At 40.2% G+C, this 20,134-nt stretch overlaps 1 protein-coding gene across 1 annotated transcript; it reads left to right on the forward strand.

Moving 5' to 3' along the window:
• Nucleotides 1–15,850, forward strand: erbb3b (erb-b2 receptor tyrosine kinase 3b). The gene is made up of 28 exons (XM_057828349.1): nucleotides 1–661; nucleotides 2,354–2,508; nucleotides 2,683–2,869; nucleotides 4,962–5,087; nucleotides 5,175–5,237; nucleotides 5,395–5,513; nucleotides 5,728–5,869; nucleotides 5,972–6,085; nucleotides 6,163–6,280; nucleotides 6,373–6,446; nucleotides 6,558–6,648; nucleotides 8,909–9,111; nucleotides 9,203–9,335; nucleotides 9,599–9,692; nucleotides 9,880–10,037; nucleotides 11,514–11,570; nucleotides 12,069–12,210; nucleotides 12,287–12,406; nucleotides 12,490–12,588; nucleotides 12,662–12,847; nucleotides 12,917–13,072; nucleotides 13,147–13,222; nucleotides 13,304–13,450; nucleotides 13,515–13,612; nucleotides 13,689–13,865; nucleotides 13,945–14,016; nucleotides 14,182–14,488; nucleotides 14,564–15,850. The coding sequence occupies exons 1-28, from the start codon at nucleotides 583–585 to the stop codon at nucleotides 15,328–15,330; spliced, it is 4,260 nt and encodes a 1,419-aa protein (XP_057684332.1). The 5' UTR covers nucleotides 1–582; the 3' UTR covers nucleotides 15,331–15,850.
• Nucleotides 15,851–20,134: the final 4,284 nt, after the last annotated feature.

Genomic DNA, 20,134 nt, shown 5'->3' on the forward strand with positions numbered 1-20,134 from the left:
CTCTTTACAGGATGAACAGAGTAGCCACTCAATACACTGCTGCAGCATTTGAACATGCGCAGGCCGCCTTAAGACACATCTGTGCATTAAAAGAGATGTGTAGGGTTCATAACCATAACACAAAGGTTGGACTTTGTTTGTATTCACACTGACATTTTTTACCATGGTACAAAGTTGTTGTTGTTGTTGTTTTTATCCTGGACAATAGTTTTGCATTTATTCATTTTACACATTTTGCATTGTCAATGACGCAGCTGTCCCTGGAAGCACTTAATGACAACAACATCAACAAAAGCGCATCAGCCCCTGATTGGAGGAAAAATGCATCCTCTGGCCAATCACAAGGCCCTATGTTGGAGGGAAGTTCCATCCCAACATGAAATGCCACTTGTTGGCTGTTTTCATTAACTCAATTGGCGCGTTGATCTGGACCATTTGCACATTTAACCGATAACAAGAAGTTCCTCTGAGGAGATTGTAGGAAGGAACATTGGATGAATTCAAAATTCTCTATAAGTGGACATCAGGTTTACACTGCTTATAGGATATGGTGTAAGTTTAGAAAGTTGGTTAAATATCAACATGAACCGGTGGCAAGTCATTTTATTCTCAATGACATTATTGAGGACTCTACAAGAAACAATAGCTCAAGCACATGATGGTGAGTGGTCTGTTTTTGTCTCTACATTTAAAATCTTCTTTAATATACTTGTCTTTCGACACTATAGCACTATTCTTGCTTTCCTTAAGAGCTTTTTTGAACTGTTATTACTAAACGTTAATCAAGCACATTAAAGTGTTCTGTAAAACAGTCTTCTAGTGATTAATGCACGCAATAGAAATTCCCCTGTGCAGAATTAAGTGTTTTTGAGGGCAACGTGTTCCTTCTAAAGAATCAGCATGCATTAAAGATAATTATTTATTTTACAGCATGGCAGCTATTATTATTTAAGTGCCTTTGACACTTAAAGTATTGATATATTTGTGTTTCCTAAGACATTTTTCCATGCGGTGTCCTAAGAAATCATGCTTTTAATGATGAATGGATAGTCTGAAAATGAACGAGTCAATATAATAATTCTAAACAAACAATATAAAGTATGTTGCAATGCAATGAGTTGATGTTACTATTGTTGACTGCTGCAGCAAGCACACTAAGAAAATTTGCGTGTGTCTTCATCCGTTCATGATATTTCCCTCCCCACTGCCGGCACGGACAACTCACACACAAGCCTTTGTTTTTTTACTATGATCTCAACAGTGCAGCCCCTCATCTCAGTCACACATATTCTGTATAGAGCGCACACAGAATTTCTGTTACTGCTCTGAGAGAGAGAGAGAGAGAGAGAGAGAGAGAGAGAGAGAGAGAGAGAGAGAGAGAGAGAGAGAGAGAGAGAGAGAGAGAGAGAGAGAGAGAGAGAGAGAGAAAGACTGTCCACATTTATAGCTTCATCACAATAAGAACTTTGTATTAGAGAAACCCTTTCTATTCGACCCCGAGCCCTTTCATTCCGTCGTCAGCCTGAGGGCTGGACTGCTCTGTCTGTCTGAGTGATGGACTATAAATTGTTTTACTCTTTTTTTTTTTTTTTTTTCCTTCTTCTTCTTAATTGTTCAACTTGTAGCTGTACTCATTATAAAATACTGCAGGGAGAAATATCCACTGCACTAAAACAGTCATGACTGTGGCACTAAGATGAGTCTGTCTTTGTACTAGTATGTGATGGAAAGCCTTTCATAAATTCTGAGAAAGTAAATTAATTTGACTTTGAGTAAATGTACAGATGCATTCAAGGTGACTTGGAGGAGAAATTAATTGTGTGTGTGTGTGTGTCTGCGTGTGTTATGATATGGTCAATAAAAACTGTAGATGATTTCCCCTAGTGACAACAGTTAAATTGGAAAAAAAAAATTAAGAGACCCAAAATTGAACCATGTAGAAAACCGAGCAGTGTGTGTGTTAACATTTTATTGAAAGTGTAATCTTTTTCTTTTCTAGAATTACATTTTCACTTCTACTGTACATACCGATTTGTCACACTGTACATTACTTTCATTTGCATTTTGTAGTTGTTCACACAGCTGATTTTCATTTTTTACACTCAATGCCACACTCACAATAAGCACTCTTGCCCGTGACGTGACACTGAACACGGTGGCAGTGGGAAAAAAAATGGAACAATATTGACACGGATTTTCAAGACAAGTTTGAACACAGAGTATTGGTCTTGCTGTTTGACTGTAATATATGTGACTGTATGTAAGGCATAACAAAACACTGGATCCCCAAACTGCCCAGTTTTGCAGCATCTTCGCCTCCAATATGCTGACACCTTTCCTTTATGTGTGTTAGTGGTGTGTCTTGGTACCCAGAATGGACTGAGCTCCACTGGGTCACAGGAAAATCAGTACAACCTAATCAAGGAGCGCTATGACAGCTGTGAAATTATCATGGGAAACCTGGAAGTCACACAGATTGAGAGCAACTGGGACTTCTCATTCCTAAAGGTAAGAAAAAAACACGTCCACATTGATATGAATACAAACCGGAGATCCATCACATAAAATAAGATGTTGCGTTCATTCTGTCTCCCATTTGTCCTTTTTACTGAATGCAAAACACAGCAAATGAATCCATCCTGACTCAGCTGTTTTGTTTCATGAGCTTCTTTCTCCCTCCAGACAATCCGCGAGGTGACCGGCTACGTGCTCATCGCCATGAATCACTTTCAGGAAATTCCCCTTGAGCAACTGCGGGTCATCAGAGGAAGCAGTCTTTACGAAAGGCGCTTTGCCCTTTCCATTTTCTTCAACTACCCCAAGGACGGATCTCAAGGCCTGCGGGAGCTTGGACTCACAAATCTAACAGGTGAAGACAGGATATGTCACAACATCTCAATGTTGAAAAAAGGTCATACTCCAGAAGGACTACTGTATATGAAGATTTCACAACAAGATTGAATATCTTAAATGTTTACTTTTATAATGTTAGATTTTTTGCTGTAACATTGTTGTTTTTTGTTTTGTTTTGTTTTTGAAGTGCTTTGTGACTTTGGTCTGAAAAAGCGCTATACTAATGAGGAACATAATTCACCTATGTCATCATAATGTCATACTAGTTGCGCTTGAGTTCCTCATGTACACGTTATGTTTTGCAGATTAGGTATGGTAATTTGCAAGAAGAAAATACATCATTTTTATTTGTCTTCCCCCTTTCAGATAGTAATGTAGAATATTTCTACTTAAAATGTGAGAAATACTACAGCACAAACTTCACTATCAGTTGACGGGACACTGGGCTCGAGGCCGATCCGTAAGGAGCAATTTACAAAAACTTCCAATATTTTTTAAAACCAAAGCCGCAAGCGACCTAAAACAAACAGGCATATATGTCTCCATGAGCAGCAACATAAAAAAATTCAGTCATTCCATAATAAAATCCCGATTAATTACTTTTTTTAAATATAACAAAACTTAAAATGGCTATAAAATTCTCAAACTTTACAATAGATGCACAAAAATCACCAAATGCGAGATACTCACCTATATTTTTAGCATCAATAGTAATATTTAATATACCATATAGGTTTCTGCCCGAAACAGTGACTTAGTTTTTTTTTTTTTTGGTGAAAGTTTTCAACAGCTAATAAATCACTCAATTTTCACATCAGAAACTTAATACTTGAGGAAAGCATGCAAAATTATAATTTAACTCAACAAAAGCAAAATTTGCATTTTTCTTTGTACAATCACAATTTATTCAGTTTTAATTCCGATGTTTCTATTTTCTCAGCATGTCTTGCAGGCTATCTGGCCCTCCTCGTTTTTGGATTGAAATGTTACATAAAATAAAACACGTAAAATGCCAAATTTTTTTGTATGGAGGCAGAAATGTCTAAATTACTATTTTTTTGCCTCAAAAAACGGGCAGTTGGCCGGAAATTACCTGATCATTTGAATGTAAACTTATACTATTGTGTATGGATCCAACATGGCGGCCATCACAAAACAAAGAGCTTTTTAAGTTGAAAAATAAATTATTGTCAATAAATGCGTACATCCTGGAATTTCTATGGATATGAACGTAAAACAGCCTAAATTCTTGGTCAAAAGCAAAAAAATATTTATTGAAAAAAACAGGCAGTTATCTTTCATTTTACGTAAATATTTCAAGCTAAAGTTACGCTATTGTGTACGGATACAAAACATGGCGGTCATCGCAAAACAAAGAGCTTGTTAAGTTGAAAGTTATTGTATATAAGTGCGCAAATCCCAGAATTTCTATAGATATGAACATAAAACAGTCTAGATTCTTGGTTAAAAGCAAAAAAATCAGGCAGTTATCATTCATTTTATGTAAATATTTCAAGCTAAAGTTACGCAAATTTTTATCCCCATTCATTTTTTTCACGTTTCAAAAGTGAATGCATGGTGCTATTTTATATAGTAATTACCATGAATCCTCGACCAAATCGCTCTTGAGATACTCCTGGCTGCTTGTATGCAGTAAAACTTTCGTCCTTTTCCACCTAAATCCGGCGTTTGAAGCAGCGTGTGCTTGAGTTTATAGCAGTGAAAGCTGCACGACGCCTTGCCTGGCCTGGCCCCCTACAGGAAGGCCTGGCGCATTGTTTGTAGGAGCTATCTAGTCAACTGATGGTGAAGTCTTTGACTACAGTATATGGATGTTGCTCAATATGGCATACTACTGTATGTCAAAATATAAATGGTCTTTGATATTTTTTATTTACAGTAAATCATCTGACACAACTCAAGACTTTAATGGATACAAAACAAATAGAACAAACATTTTTTATGAGGCAGAAATACAGCAAAATTCCTGAAACAAGTATTACAAGACTGTCTTCATTTAAACGTGTGGTGAGACCAATTAGGAATAGTGCATAAGCTGCACTGACAAATATATGCTGAAAGGTAACCAGTCCGGTTTTGTTTTGCAGAGATTTTGGAGGGAGGAGTACAGATTCTAAATAACAAATACTTAGATTATGGCCCATGGATCTACTGGCAAGATATATTAAGAGACATCAATGCTCCCATTGACATACACTACAATGGGGAGAAAGGTTTGCCATGCTCTTTTAACCAAATTAAATGCATTGTTTTAATTGGTGTGCATTGTATGGTAGTGCCTGTCCTTGTTGTTGTCTCAGGGCCGTGCCACAAATCTTGTGGGGATTATTGCTGGGGGCCAAATGAGAAGCAGTGTCAGATCTGTGAGTACACAGTGGCTCCCATTCTTTTTTTCAGGCTTCTCGCTGACCTTCAGTGTTCCATTTCCACCACACTCGTCACTATGACACAATTGATAAGAAATGACCCAACACACAACTTAATGAACTCTCGTCAACTCTTGGCTGCTATGTATTTCAGTGACGAAGACGGTATGCGCTCCGCAGTGCAACGGTCGCTGTTTCGGAACAAGTCCCAGGGATTGCTGTCATATCGAGTGTGCAGCGGGATGCATAGGCCCTCTGGATACGGACTGTTTTGTAAGTGTTGTAATCACTACCTGGGAATTAATTGGGGTTGGAAAATGCAATTCATTCATCCAAATTTTGACCAGCTTTAATTTTGGGGCTGAGCTATTTTTAGTCCAGATCTGGCCACTTTAAACATTTTTATCATTTATTGTCATTATTAATAGATTTTTCTTATGATTACATATTAAATGGCTCATTTATCTGCATACTGTACTATGTATAGGCATGTCGTCACTTCAATGACTCTGGAGCGTGCGTGCCTCAATGTCCACAAGCTCTCATCTATAACAAGCAGATGTTCCAGATGGAGACCAACCCCAATGCCAAATATCAATATGGATCCATTTGCGTCTCTCAGTGCCCCAGTGAGTGCACTGTGGCATACCGAATTAACTTAACACTTCATAGATCATGATTTGAATTCTTTTGATTTGATTGTCTTTTCTTGTCAAATGCTGCTGTTTAAGCTCATTTTGTGGTGGACGACAGCTCCTGTGTGAGCGTCTGTCCTCCAAACAAGATGGAGGTAGAGAGAGAGGGACACCGACGCTGTGAGCCTTGCACTGGACTGTGCCCAAAAGGTTTGTTACTAACAAATACTCAGTGCTGGGCGAAAGGGATGGTTGACTTGTTATTGTATTTTTCTGTATCCTGAAAGTGTGTGAAGGCACTGGTGCGGAACACAGGCAGACTGTGGACTCCAGTAACATTGACAGCTTCATCAACTGCACTAAAATCCAAGGAAGTCTTCATTTCTTGGTCACGGGGATTCTTGGGTATGTACCAGTGTGTCTCATACTGTTTGCATGAAACCCACATTATATGGGGAATCTTAAAGTTCTTAAAAGTTTCTGTTTTGCTTCATCAGCGATGACTTTAAAAAGATCCCACCTCTGGATGCCAAAAAGCTGGAAGTGTTCCGCACTGTCAAAGAGATAACAGGTATACTGCCACTCAACATGCATGGGCTCTGAACAGATGGTTTCCATCTTGTCAGAGCAATATTCTGCATATAGACAAAACTATTTTTGGTTGTTTGTGTTCAATTATTAGATATTCTAAACATCCAGTCATGGCCAAAAGAGCTCAATGATTTGTCGGTATTTTCAAGTCTCACCACTATTCAAGGGAGGTCGCTTTACAAGTAAGTGCTATTTAGATGATGTGCTTTTTCCTATGGGTTCTATTTCTGTGTAATGCATACTAAACTGTAGCTTATGTGTAGGAAACACAACTTCAGGTTCACGCCATTAAATGTATCAGTATGAAACAATATAACCATCATCATTTAGTATGATTTGCTCTGATCAAAAATGTAATGAGTCAAGCTAAAAAAAACAATAAAATTAAAACAACATCAAAAACTGGGATAATAAAGATGTAAACTTAAGACTTTCACTTTCTGTTATAGTTTAAAGAGCATACGACAGGAGAAAAAAAGTCTTAAATTGCATTATTATGTGAATTAGAATCATATTTTGAGACGACTCGACTATATACAAAGATTTAGCAAAGCGCAGATGACGAGAAATTAGTCTTTTAATCTGCCGGTTAGCCACGCCTACCATTATAGGGCTCAAGCGTCCCCAACAGGTGGATGACGTCAGCGGGAGAATGGGCTCATCGGTTTTACTATACAGCCCATTGAGGGGGAATTATGCAGAACAAGGAAAACGCGACGAAGAGATCTGCAAAATGTCATTTTTTCAGTCTCTCTACTCCAATATTTTTACAGGATATTCTTTTTATTCAAGTATTTTTCCCGAATAGCTAAATAAATGGCTTGAGAAGGACCAGTCAGCCCATCGAGGGGGAACTATTCACAACGAGGAAAACGCGACGAAGAGATCTGCAAAATGCCATTGTTTATGTCTCTTTACTTCAATATTTTTACAGGATATTCTTTTTATCCAAGTATTTTCCCCAATTGCTAAATAAATGGCATGACAATGACAAATAACAGTCTTGTGCTAAATGGAATATGAAATAATAAAAATGCACTTATTCAGGACGACATGGCAAAATTACTCCATAATGGTCAAAACTGTCGACTTCACCTTTACTGTCGCACCTCCCGAACGATATTTTATGACACCCAAATCGGACATATGTCATTTCCCTTCCCCGGCTTCGGAGAATGTAAACAAACCAAGAGGCGTGACAGCTAGCCGACATGCTAACCCGAACCAAATGATGTTTCAAAGTCTTCAAAGCGGAAAATCACACATAACTAGCCCGGATTATTTCACATGACGACTGGGTTGTCAATTGTCTTCGCGGATCGGCAAACCGCCCGGCAGAGAGCAATTTACAGCTCGTTCCCCGGAGGAGGGTGGCTGCAGTTGTTGTGCAGCTAACGTGCAGCTAATGTGCATGAGGAGAGCTTTTTACATGCCTATCAATTATCGAACGTAAGTAGTCCTTTATTTAAAGAAAGTTTTTAGTGTTTACTTTGTAATCGCTGTATTCGTATTTGACATAATACAAAACAAGATGTTTATTCACTTCCTCGTAAATCCAATGGTCCCACAGTAGTAGGGCTTGTTTTAGCGAATATCCACGGTGAATGGGAACCTTTTGAAACTCCAAAAAGGCGCACACGCCTCTCCCTCATACAGCAAGATTTTTCTGCAGCCGTTTGGCTGGCGTGATGCGAAAAATAAACGTATTCATCCGAAAAATCAGCTGAATCCTTAGTCCGCATACACAACAGTACAGCTGTATAGTGAAGCGGACTCCTTCTCCCGTACACGTCACAGCGCTCTCCTCCTCAATGCAAGACCAGAGCCGGAAGTCACTCATTTTCATGGCGCGGGATTCAAAAGACTAAATAAATATAGCGATCGCTTTCACACACATCCAAGCGGTCCATATCATTCAGGAGCATAAAATACCGCGTGTATTATGAAATAAACATGCTTTTTCGTGTCACATGCATTTTAAATGTGCACGTTTTTTCATTAAATGCATGACATTTCTTCCTTTTAAAAAAAATACATTACAAATATTGCATTTGCCTCCGTGTCCTCATGTGAGCTGCCATTTTTAGATCTTTACACAATGGCACCCCTCTTACAATAACTGTTTTATCTAATTCTTATTCTAAGAACAGAATATTAATAAGATTAGTATGTTTTGACTAGTACTGGCACATATAATGTAGTCTTGTTTTGGGAAAAAAAAAAGGGATTTAGTTCTCTTATGAAGTCACTTGCCCAAACCATGTTGAAATGACGTCGTGATATTCAAGTTCACAACATCTTGTTCAGAATTTTTCGCAGAAAGAAAGTATTAAAGTCCACTTCATACTTTGTGTACCTCTTATCATTTTGTCTTACACCAAACAAACTCTAATTAGAAGTCCCCAAAAAAGTCCCACAAACCCTACAACCTGTCATTCATAGGCGTTTCTCCCTGATGGTGATGCGCATCTCCACCCTCACTTCGCTGGGTCTGCGCTCTCTCCGAGAGATCAGCGATGGCAGCGTATACATCAGTCAGAACGCCGAGCTGTGCTACCACCACACCGTGAACTGGGCTGAGCTGTTCAGGGGGCAACAGGTCCGAGTCAACAGCATCAGCAGTAATAGGCCGCTGGCAGAATGCGGTGAGGTCGCCTGCATGGGTCTCATCGTCCTATTTATTCATTTTGAACTTAATGTCTTTGCATATCTGATTCTTTACCTTGAATGCTGTAGTTGCCGAGGGCCATGTGTGTGACCCACTGTGTTCAAGCTCCGGTTGCTGGGGCCCAGGACCTGACCAGTGTCTGTCCTGTAAGAATTACAGCCGAAATGGGACTTGTGTGGACAGCTGTAATTTCTTTACTGGGTCAGTATTCTGTAGAGGTAGCAGCACAACTCCAAACATACGGGTTGGCTGTCTGTCAAGTGAAATTTCAGGATGAGTCAAAGATTAATTTTAGATTAACACTATCTTTAAACCCTTGAATAAATTTGAATTAATCCCTTCAAAACTTAAGACAAGGCTGAATTAAGTACACCTGTAAAGCGTACAGTACATTTCTGTTTCTGAGGACAAGATATTATTATTTAATCTTATCATATGTTTTATCAGGTCTTTTGTGTCCACAGATCCTCAAGAGAATTTGCAAGGGCTGACGGAGAATGTGTCGCATGTCACTCAGAGTGTAAACATCTGCATGGGAAAGCCAGCTGCACTGGGCAGGTAGATGGTTCTATATCTATTTGTACTGCAAAACTTCAACTAAAAAGTTATAAATACACCATAACCTTTAATCTGACATGGGCTGAATTCCACACGGTTCTAATTTTAAAACAAGAAGACTGAAAAACCATTTTATGAATCTGGGTTTCATCTTTTATATTTTGTCACTCTGATCTCTTTTTTTCAGGGTGCATTTGAATGTGTGGAATGTGCCAACCTTCAAGACGGTCCATACTGCATGTCTTCTTGCCCTGCAGGTTTGAACGACGGGCAGAAGGGGCTCATCTTCAAATATCCCAACAAGGAGGGTCACTGTGAACCATGTCACCACAACTGCACCCAAGGGTGAGACTGAATTCACTTACGACTTTTTAAAAAAATAAATACAGTGGGGCAAATAAGCATTTAGTCAACCACTAATTGTGCAAGTTCTCCCACTTGAAAATATTAGAGAGGCCTGTGATTGTCAACATGGGTAAACCTCAACCATGAGAGACAGAATGTGGAAAAAAAAAACTGAAAATCACATTGTATGATTTTTAAATAATTGATTTGCAAATCATGGTGGAAAAATAAGTAATTGGTCTATACCACTGTTGCTGGTATTTTGGCCCATTCCTCCATGCAAATCTCCTCTAGAGCAGTAATGTTTTGGGTCTGTCGTTGTGCAACATGGACTTTCAACTTCCTCCTCACCCCATGGCGTCAAAATGATAACAAGAACGGGGAGCAAACATCCCAGAACCACACGGGAGGACCTAGTGAATGACCTACAGAGAGCTGGGAGCACAGTAACACAGACTACTATCAGTAATACAATGCACCGCCAGGGACTCAAATCCTGCACTGCCAGACGTGTCCCCCTCTGAAGAAAGTACACGTCCAGGCCCCTCTGCGGCTCGCTAGAGAGGATTTGGATGATCCAGAAGAGGACTGGGAGAATGTGTTATGGTCAGATGAAACCAAAATAGAACTTTGTGGTAGAAACACAGGTTCTCGTGTTTAGAGGAGAAAAAATATTGAATTGCATCCGAAGAACACCATACCCACTGTGAAGCATGGGGGGGAGGGGGCATCATGCTTTGGGGCTGTTTTTCTGCAAAGGGACCAGGACGACTGATCTGTGTAAAGGAAAGAATGAATGGGGCCATGTATCGAGAGATTTTGAGTGAAAATCTCCTTCCATCAGCAAGGGCATTGAAGATGAGACATGGCTGGGTCTTTCAGAATGACAATGATCCCAAACATACAGCCTGGGCAACAAAGGAGTGGCTTCATAAGAAACATTTCAAGGTCCTGGAGTGGCCTAGCCAGTCTCCAGGTCTCAACCCCATAGAAAATCTGCGGAGGGAGTTGAAAGTCTGTGTTGCCCAACGACAGTCCCAAAACATCACTGCTCTAGAGGAGATCTGCATGGAGGAATGGGCCAAAATACCAGCAACAGTGCGTGAAAAGCTTGTGAAGAGTTACAGAAAACGTTTGGCCTCCGTTATTGCCAACAAAGGGTACATAACAAAGTATTGAGATGAATTTTTGTTAATGACCAAATACTTATTTTCCACCATGATTTGCAAATAAATTCTTTAAAAATCAAACAATGTGATTTTCAGTTTTTTTTTTTCACATTCTGTCTCTCATGGTTGAGGTTTAACCATGTTGACAATTACAGGCCTCTCTAATATTTTCAAGTGGGAGAACTTGCACAATTAGTGGTTGCCTAAATACTTATTTGCCCCACTGTACGTACATCATAAGTGCCTACAGATTTTTTTATACTTACAGTACCCTTATCCTTATCCTATGTATGTACATATATACCAGATGTTCAGGCCCAGGACTCCGTGATTGTTTGGAAACTGTCAGACTAGCAGCGAGCAGGTGAGTTACTCCTCCTATGGGTTAAAAATTGGAGCCACTATGTCAGGGGTCTCAAACAGTCGGACCTGGGGACCGCGGAACAGTATTTTGCAGCCCCATTGCTTGACACATTGGTTAAGTGTTTGTGTGGTCCACTCGTCATTGCTCAGCTAGAAAAAGTCAATTATCGATAAATACTTGGTTGAAACGTAATTCCAAAGTGACATAAGATGAACAATATCAAGTTACCTGTGACCCAGTTCTGTTTTTCTCAAAATTCTCACATTTTGGGTATGTCTGGCAACAGTTTCATCTAAGACCATTCGAACAATCAATCAATCAGTATTTCATGGTGCACTGTACATTATGTGGGTTAATCTGCATCTGTGCGAAACCCATAAGAGCATGTTTAATCGCAAATGTTCTTGTTGCTACGACCACGTGAACCAAATCAAGCAATTTGACTGCGCTATTTCTGACGTTTTTGCCCCACATCTCACTCTCTCCTTTGCTCTGAAGTGGCCAAATCACAGGCATCGCTTTAGGTGTGCCAGCTGGCTTGATATTCTGCCTCATCTTGTTTTTCCTGGGCGTGTTGTACCACCGAGGCCTGGCTATCCGCCGCAAAAGAGCCATGAGGAGGTACCTAGAGAGCGGAGAAGTGAGTCCGTCAATTGGCTGTCTGACGCTATGCTGTAGGTGCCCTGGCATTGATAATGAGGATTGTGACTTGGCAGAGTTTTGAGCCATTGGGTCCCGGGGAGAAAGGAACCAAAGTTCACACCCATATCCTAAAGCCATCAGAGCTAAAAAAGCTGAAAGTCCTCGGTTCTGGTGTTTTTGGCACGGTGCACAGGGTATCGATCAAATTCTTGTCTTTTGGAGTAACAGGTGAGGAACGCAGAGCATGTTATTTCAGCTACATGTTTCCACTTTAAAGGGGTTTTGGACTCCAGAAGGAGAGACTGTTAAGATCCCTGTGGCCATAAAGACTATCCTGGACAGTTCGGGCCGTCAAACATTCACTGAGATAACCGACGTAAGAGTCACATGTCAGGAATTGTGTAGAAAATTTGAGTCAAACATTAATGATATTTCTATGCGCTCAACAGCACATGTTGTCCATGGGTAGCCTGGACCACCCCTACATCGTAAGACTTTTGGGCATCTGTCCAGGGTCCAGCCTGCAGCTGGTCACCCAACTCAGTACACTGGGGTCCCTACTGGAACATATCAGGCAGCACAAGAACAGCCTGGGCCCCCAACGCCTGCTCAATTGGTGTGTGCAAATTGCCAAAGTAAGTCCGCATGGAGTCTACATTCTGGAGTTTGCCTGCGTGCACTGTGGTGACATGTTTTTGTGTCAGGGTATGTATTATCTGGAGGAACACTGTGTAGTGCATAGGAACTTGGCAGCACGTAATATTCTACTGAAGAACAACTACCAGGTCCAGATCTCGGACTACGCTGTGGCAGATCTCCTTTACCCTGATGACAAGAAATATGTCTACACCAATTCCAAGGTTGTTGCGAATTTCTCAACAATATTGCTGTCAGGTAACTACATTGCACTGTATTCTATTTTGTTCTTGCGCAGACTCCCATCAAATGGATGGCTCTTGAAAGCATCTTGTTTCGAAGATACACTCATCAAAGTGATGTGTGGAGTTATGGTGAGATGCTCGATCAATAAATTGAGTGTTATACATGATTATTTTCATTTTATAGGGACATTCATGTATTTTTTTGCCCAGGGGTGACAGTGTGGGAGATGATGTCTTTTGGGGCAGAGCCTTATGGGTCAGCACAAGCACAGGAGGTGCCATATCTCCTGGAGAAAGGAGAACGCCTATCACAACCTCACATCTGCACCATAGACGTTTACATGGTCATGGTCAAATGTGAGTGCCACAACGTTGCATCCAGTAATCCAGACGAGATGTGAAACAGCTATTCCCTGTTCAGGTTGGATGATTGATGAAAATATAAGGCCAACTTTCAAGGAGCTGGCAAGTGACTTTACACGAATGGCACGAGACCCACACAGATACCTCGTCATTAAAGTGAGAGGCTCCTCATTTGATTGATTCATACTTTGAATTTGTAACCCTCATATTAGGACCTTTTGTTGCCCTACAGCTAGAAGGAGAGGACAATGTCTTGCAAGATGTCCATCGGAGAGATTCTGAGCGAGGGCTGCTTGACCAAGACTTGATGGATGAACATGAGGACACACTGGAGGAAGGTTTCGCCACGCCACCTCTGCAACATTCTCCCTCGTGGACTCTCTCTCGGTCAAGGATTAATTCTTATCGGGTAATTGCACGTATTTAAATGTGGAGTTCTGTTATAGACACTTAACAGTAAATTAAGCTTGTTCCTCACTCAATTATAGAGTGGTGCCTCACAATCGGGAACTGTTGGATACATACCGATGACTCCTAGTCCCGTAGAAAGCGTCCGTCAGGTGAGATGCACAACACGCACATAGATGAGAATTTGGTTAATTGTTGGACTAAATACAGGTATAATGTATTTAATATTGGGGTCAACAAATACGTACAGTATATTGAGAAAATGTCTTAATATGTTAATTTTACCTTCAAGAATTGCTTCACTCTTTCTTTTAAAGTTGCGCTTCCAGAGGTCTCGCCGGAGCTCGGTGCGAACATTGCCGGAAAGGTCAGAAATAAGATGGGGTGGCAGGGAAACAGACCTGTGGGACGAAGGCTTCGGGACTGGTGCTCCTTACAGGAGTCGGCTTGGCTCTGAAAGGGCTACTTCTCACTTAACCAGCGGTCGGAACAGGAAACTTTCAACAGCATCAAGTCCATCTTCATACAAGGTGTGGAAATCAAGCCAGAAGGACAAGGAGGAGGCAGAGGCGGTGCAAAACTATGGTTATGTCCTTCCCGGATCACTAAACACACCAGAAAGAGGTAAAATACCGAATTTCACAGATGTACATGACTTGATTCAAATCAATGACACTTTGCTAATGGCATATCCCACAGCTTGTAAAGTCAACCCACGATTAACCAAGGTGAAAAAAATGGCTCTGGAGTATGAGGTGATGAGCTGCAAGTCTGACCTCGGTCTTTGCTCAACTAAAGAAGATGACACCTCACTAGGGGATACTTATAAACCATTACCTTCAACAACTGTCGTCACTCTGTTACCTGCTCATGAGGACACCTCGACGTTGGTTGTGTCTGCAGAGAATCACCAGGTTAAAGAGAACTTTGGGGAAAATACGGCAGATTTTCCAGAGGAACATCAATTAAGTATGGAGAAGCCGATCCAAACTGTGGAGAACCATGCGCAAGCACATCAGGTGAAAGGCAGGTATGAATACATGGACATTAGACGCTCTGACTCCATAGAGGAAGAGTCATCGAAAACATCTGTGGACGAGCCATATGAAACGTGCCAGGGAGAAGAGAGTCAATTAGGAGACGTGCAGGACTGCCATCACACAAACAAACAACAAACCCATAAGGGGAATGTAAGTAGTTTGCACATGCCAGATGTGGTCACGGAAGAAGGACGGAACGAGTATGAGGATATGGCTCCATTTGAAGGAATACCCAGTGGGTGGGAGCAGGCAGAATACCAGAACCTCCCAGTGAAGGAAGAGGTGGGCAGCAGCCGGTGCGCCGGGATTGGGGGATACATCAAGGTGTGCGCAGGCATGGGTGAGCCTGGCAGCAGCTCATCGTTTGACAACCCAGACTACTGGCACAGCAGGCTGTTCCTAAAGCCAGATGCTGTACGTACATAATAATGTGTACTGGGAGGTGCATGCACCCTCCAGATGCTGTGGTTACGTGTGCTGTCCTGCGATGTGTGCTTTGTGACATTTCCCCACAATAATTTTAGTACAGTACATCAGGAATTGGAATAAAAGTCAAGGCTCATTTTACAGTGTTATGGTGCATAAAATGGGGACATTGCGCAGGCTGGAAAGCTAGCACAGAATAATGATTTTGCAGGAATTTCTGTATAGTGATATTTTTGTACCACAGTAGTGCAATTTAATACAAGTGATGCTATTTTGATAAACAGTACAAGCCTACAACGAATGAACTAATCATTCAACAAGACAAAATTAATTAAACAAATTAAAATCATATCTCAAGGCACTACTTTAGTATGAATTATTACATGGATGGATAATAGCCATAACTTTTAAGTAAACATTTGTTACAATGACCACTGTACAGTACTGTATGTCAAACTTTTTTTTTATTCCATGTGTTTCTTCAATAAAACCCATGTCTTGGCTTCCAAAAATGATCAGCTCTATGATTTCTTTACAAACCCCAATTTTTAAAAACTTGATAAATAAACAAACCAACTGCAATTCAAGCATTATTTATCTTTATAAAATGTAATACTGAGCATATTGTAACCATTGTTGTTAATAACGGCGTTACAATATAACGGCGTTACTAACGGCGTTATTTTTTTCAGTAGTGGGTAATCTAATTAATTACTTTTCTCATCTTGGCAACGGCGTTACCGTTACTGAGGACGGAAAGGCATGCGTTACTATATTGGTCAAAAAGTCTGAGGGAGACGGACTCACCCAGTAGTTGGGAGGAGGCAAGAAAATTGTGACGCCGAGCAAACGCGATGCTAGGTAGCTCCAATAATACATGTTGTAGCCGATAGCCTACAAACTACGCCCGCATGTTATGGTAGATATGGTAGACATGGTAGATAACACATGTACTGTATATAGATATAACTAGATGCAAAATGACAGACATGGCACTAAATGCGTTAGTAGACAGCCGCCATCTTAAAGCAGTAGACTTTTTAGGACGGCTCTGTTGTAGAGAACCTTCCTAGCGAACCTAAGTAACTTTTTATCTAAAATACCTCTAAATCGGCAAAATCTTGACTTGAATCTATCTTTAAATGATGAAACAGTTTTAAAACTTTCATATGTTGAAAGTAGAGAGAAGGGAACTAATGCAATAATGGGAGCAATTTTAACAACTTTTACCAGTTGATTCAGGGTAAAGGGTAAAGAATTGGCTTGGGCCAATTGTACCAAAAACCTTCACAAAAAACTTCACATAGTGTGGCCAATGTTTTTTTTTTTTTTTTTTTTTTTTTTTTTGAGGGGAAAAAAAAAAGTAATTATCACCAATTACTTTGCCAAGTAACTAATTACTCTTACATTCAGGTAATTGAGTTACTAATGCAATTACTTTTGGGGAGAAGTAATTTGTAACTATACTTTATTTCAGTAAGTAATTTTTCAGTAAGATTAACAACACTGATTGTAACTCATGCTAAAACTTCGCCCAAACTAAAGATGTTAAATGGAAAATAAAAATCTTATGTTCAGACTGAGCTTTGTATGGATTAAAGCCTCTGGAGAGTATCCCAAACTTCAAAATCAATTTATTCAGTTACCTTTGCTTGCATAAATTAATACTGTATCAAAAGTTGCATTACTGTACATCTAACTGAGACTAATAGTTAAAAATACATCAATGCTGTAGTTTTAAATTAAAAAGGAAAGATATTGTATGATATTGCTAGTAAACTACTGCATGCTGATTAAATGTTCGTTATAGAAGGTTATAGAAGTTGAGCCTTTAATTTTTGTGATTTGGCAAAATTCGCTTTTTTAATTATATATATATATGTATATACAGTGGGGAGAACAAGTATTTGATACACTGCCAATGGTTTTTCCCACATTATATATATATATACATATATATAATACAGTATATTAAGGGTGTAACGCTACATGTATTTGTATTGAGCCGTTTCGGTACGTGGTGCTCGGTTCGGAACGGAAGCGTACCGAACGAGTTTCTCACGTATGTAACCCTTACTTTTCGAGGCTGTGAGTCAATCGGGTTACTGTTTCTTTGTGTAGATTATATTTACTCTGTCTTCTCTACTAAAATGAGGACCAACACGGAAGGACAGTATATAACCCAGAAACGTCAACGGCGCGACAATGTGGCCGCCACGAGAACGCAGTGAAACGCGGCCGTTAAAGTCTATCAGCCGATGCACACCAGTCACAGTGCGGCCGCGTGTTAGACGCATCCCAGAAGCGGCTCAACGCGACGCACGCGAAAAGAACGGCAGAGTTTATTATTTGACGCGAGACGCGACCCTCCTGCTTCAATACTACTACCGGTAGCTAGGATCTGGCAGACCGGAAGTCACTCGTGTAAAAATATGGTGGATCCGGTCGAGTTTCAAACTAATATGCAATCGTAACCTACTTTTTGACTCCATCAGATCTCTTGAGTGGTACATCGGGGCACAGATGACTTGTCTTTGTTGATTTACTGCTGTCTTCCCTGCTATTATAATAACCAACACGGCCCCGTGTTGAATACAAAACCCTCCTACCACAACAAAACAAGTAGGAACTAATATTCACATAGGAACTAAAGTGATACAACATAAAATATACAATACAAATTAATACTACATCACATTTGTAAAATATAAACACATAATAAAATAAATAATAGCCCATTTAAATAAAATAAACTGAAATGAGCTAAAACACCTGTAATTAAATAAGAATAATACACAGATCCTGCTTAAACAAAATAAATGTATTAATTTCTGTGTGGCGCTTTAACTTGAGAAAATCCACCAATAAAGCTTTTGAAAACCGTTCATAAGAAAATAAAAATGATTCATTGAGGCATTTCATTTCTAAAATACATGTTAAAATCTTTGTCATTGGGATTGCTTTTCTCTTTAGCACAGGACTTCTTTTTTCTTCTTTCTTTCAGAAAGAAAGCTGACCAATACCCGGGGTCTGAAAGGCAAATTGTTGTTGGATTATCTTTAAATACCCATTACTTTTGGAGCAGAATTCTAGCTTTGTATAGGCTAATGTTCCTATTGTTGAAAGCACAAAGGTGTGTAATTAACAACTAGCACATTTATATTTTGCATTTTGTTTTCTTACTGTACCGAAAATGAACCGAACCGTGACTTCAAAACCTAGGTATGTACCGAACCGAGGTTCAGGGCCCAGGGAAGATTAATGGTGAATCAGAGATATTCCACATTGGGTTTTAAAACAGGGTAATGGGTTTACCTAGGGTTCAGCTTTAAAGTTAATGTTTCCAGCCCAGGTTAGGGTTTTGTGTAAGGCAGGGGTCCGCAACCCCAAATCCTGAAAAAGCCATATTGGACCCAAAAAATGAATATGTATGGAGCTGCAAAAAAAATAAATAAATAAATAAAAGCCTTATAACGAAGGCAATACATGCTGTATGTATCTATATTAGCTATATTAGCGTACTATCAAAATGACTAAGTGGGCTACGAATTCATGATGAGCCTTCATAATTAAATGTTTATTTTCCCTGCAGTGCATTCTACGGAGAATGACGCACCATGTGACCACTCTGTTGTACAATGTAACCTCATTACAAATTAATGAATTAAAAAGTGTCTGTGTCATTTTTGTCCTCTTACATCATTTACCCATATTTTTCCATTTTCAAAATCTTTTGAAAAAAAGCTCCAAGAAGCCACTGGGGCAACGCTAAAGAGCCGCATGCAGCTCTAGAGCCACGGGTTGCTGACCCCTAGTGTAAGGGCTTGATATCGCATCTTTATAGAATAATCTGACTTTGTGTGTGTGCTGGGGACCAGGTAAAGACATAAAAGTTCCTTCTCTCCTTCCTCCCATCCATCCGTCCTTCCTTTTTATAGTTTGTTCATCATACAGTCCTTCTAAATTCCTTCCCCTTTCTTTCATAACATCGGTGTTTCCCATGCACTTTCCTTCTGTGGTTCCTTAATGCCATCCTTTCTCACTCTCCGCCTCCATTCTTCCCTCCTCTCTCCATCCATCACTTACTCTAAAAGAGTGCCTTGTTTACCAACCTGTTTATGAAAGCGAAAGTGGTACAGACATAGGCGTTCTACTATTCAGGCGAAGTAGACGATCGCCTTAGGCCCCCAACCAGTAGGGGGCCCCCAACGAGCAACTGCTTGGGCCACCGGAGCCAGCAGCACCCCCAACTATTCGTCATGTATAATTATGATAGCATACCAAACAAACATATAACAAAAGCAAAAAAAGAAAGCCATTTGAATGCTGCATTTATATTATCTCCCCCCTCCCCACACACACACAATGGACTGTTCCACGACGACGGACTGAGTATCAGTCGCTTAGCTTCATTTAGCGCCGTTTAGCATCGCTTAGCTCCGCTTAGCTGTTCGTTAGCTTCACTTAGCTCTCCAGCGGTTTTCACGCCACTAAGCTTGCTATTTTTACAGCTCACTTGCTAATTTGCACGTCGGCTATCGTTTATTTCGAACACATAAGCGAACGTGTTCTCCATGAGAGCCAAAGTGCAGTGAGGGAGAAGTTGAGAACAGGCTTCTAATGCCTCTTTTAACTTTCTTCTTCTTCTTCACACCGGACATAAAATACACGACAGCACACCCTGTGGCGAAACAATGTAGTACAGTTCCAATCAGCCATACAATAATACTCAACAGCTGGTTAACAGCAAAAGCACGTCATGTGCGTCATATAAATAATGATTTCTGGAGTTGATCCCAATTAC

This window comes from Corythoichthys intestinalis, chromosome 2 (genome assembly GCF_030265065.1).
Source record: "Corythoichthys intestinalis isolate RoL2023-P3 chromosome 2, ASM3026506v1, whole genome shotgun sequence".
NCBI lineage: Eukaryota > Metazoa > Chordata > Actinopteri > Syngnathiformes > Syngnathidae > Corythoichthys > Corythoichthys intestinalis.

Excerpts from the sequence above, each read along its gene's own strand:
- erbb3b (XM_057828349.1), top strand. The coding sequence starts at position 583 with ATGAACCGGTGGCAAGTCATTTTATTCTCAATGACATTATTGAGGACT. Across the intron at positions 6,086-6,162 it reads CACTGGACTGTGCCCAAAAG|TGTGTGAAGGCACTGGTGCG; the intron begins GTTTGTTACTAA and ends GTATCCTGAAAG. Across the intron at positions 12,589-12,661 it reads CATTCACTGAGATAACCGAC|CACATGTTGTCCATGGGTAG; the intron begins GTAAGAGTCACA and ends TGCGCTCAACAG.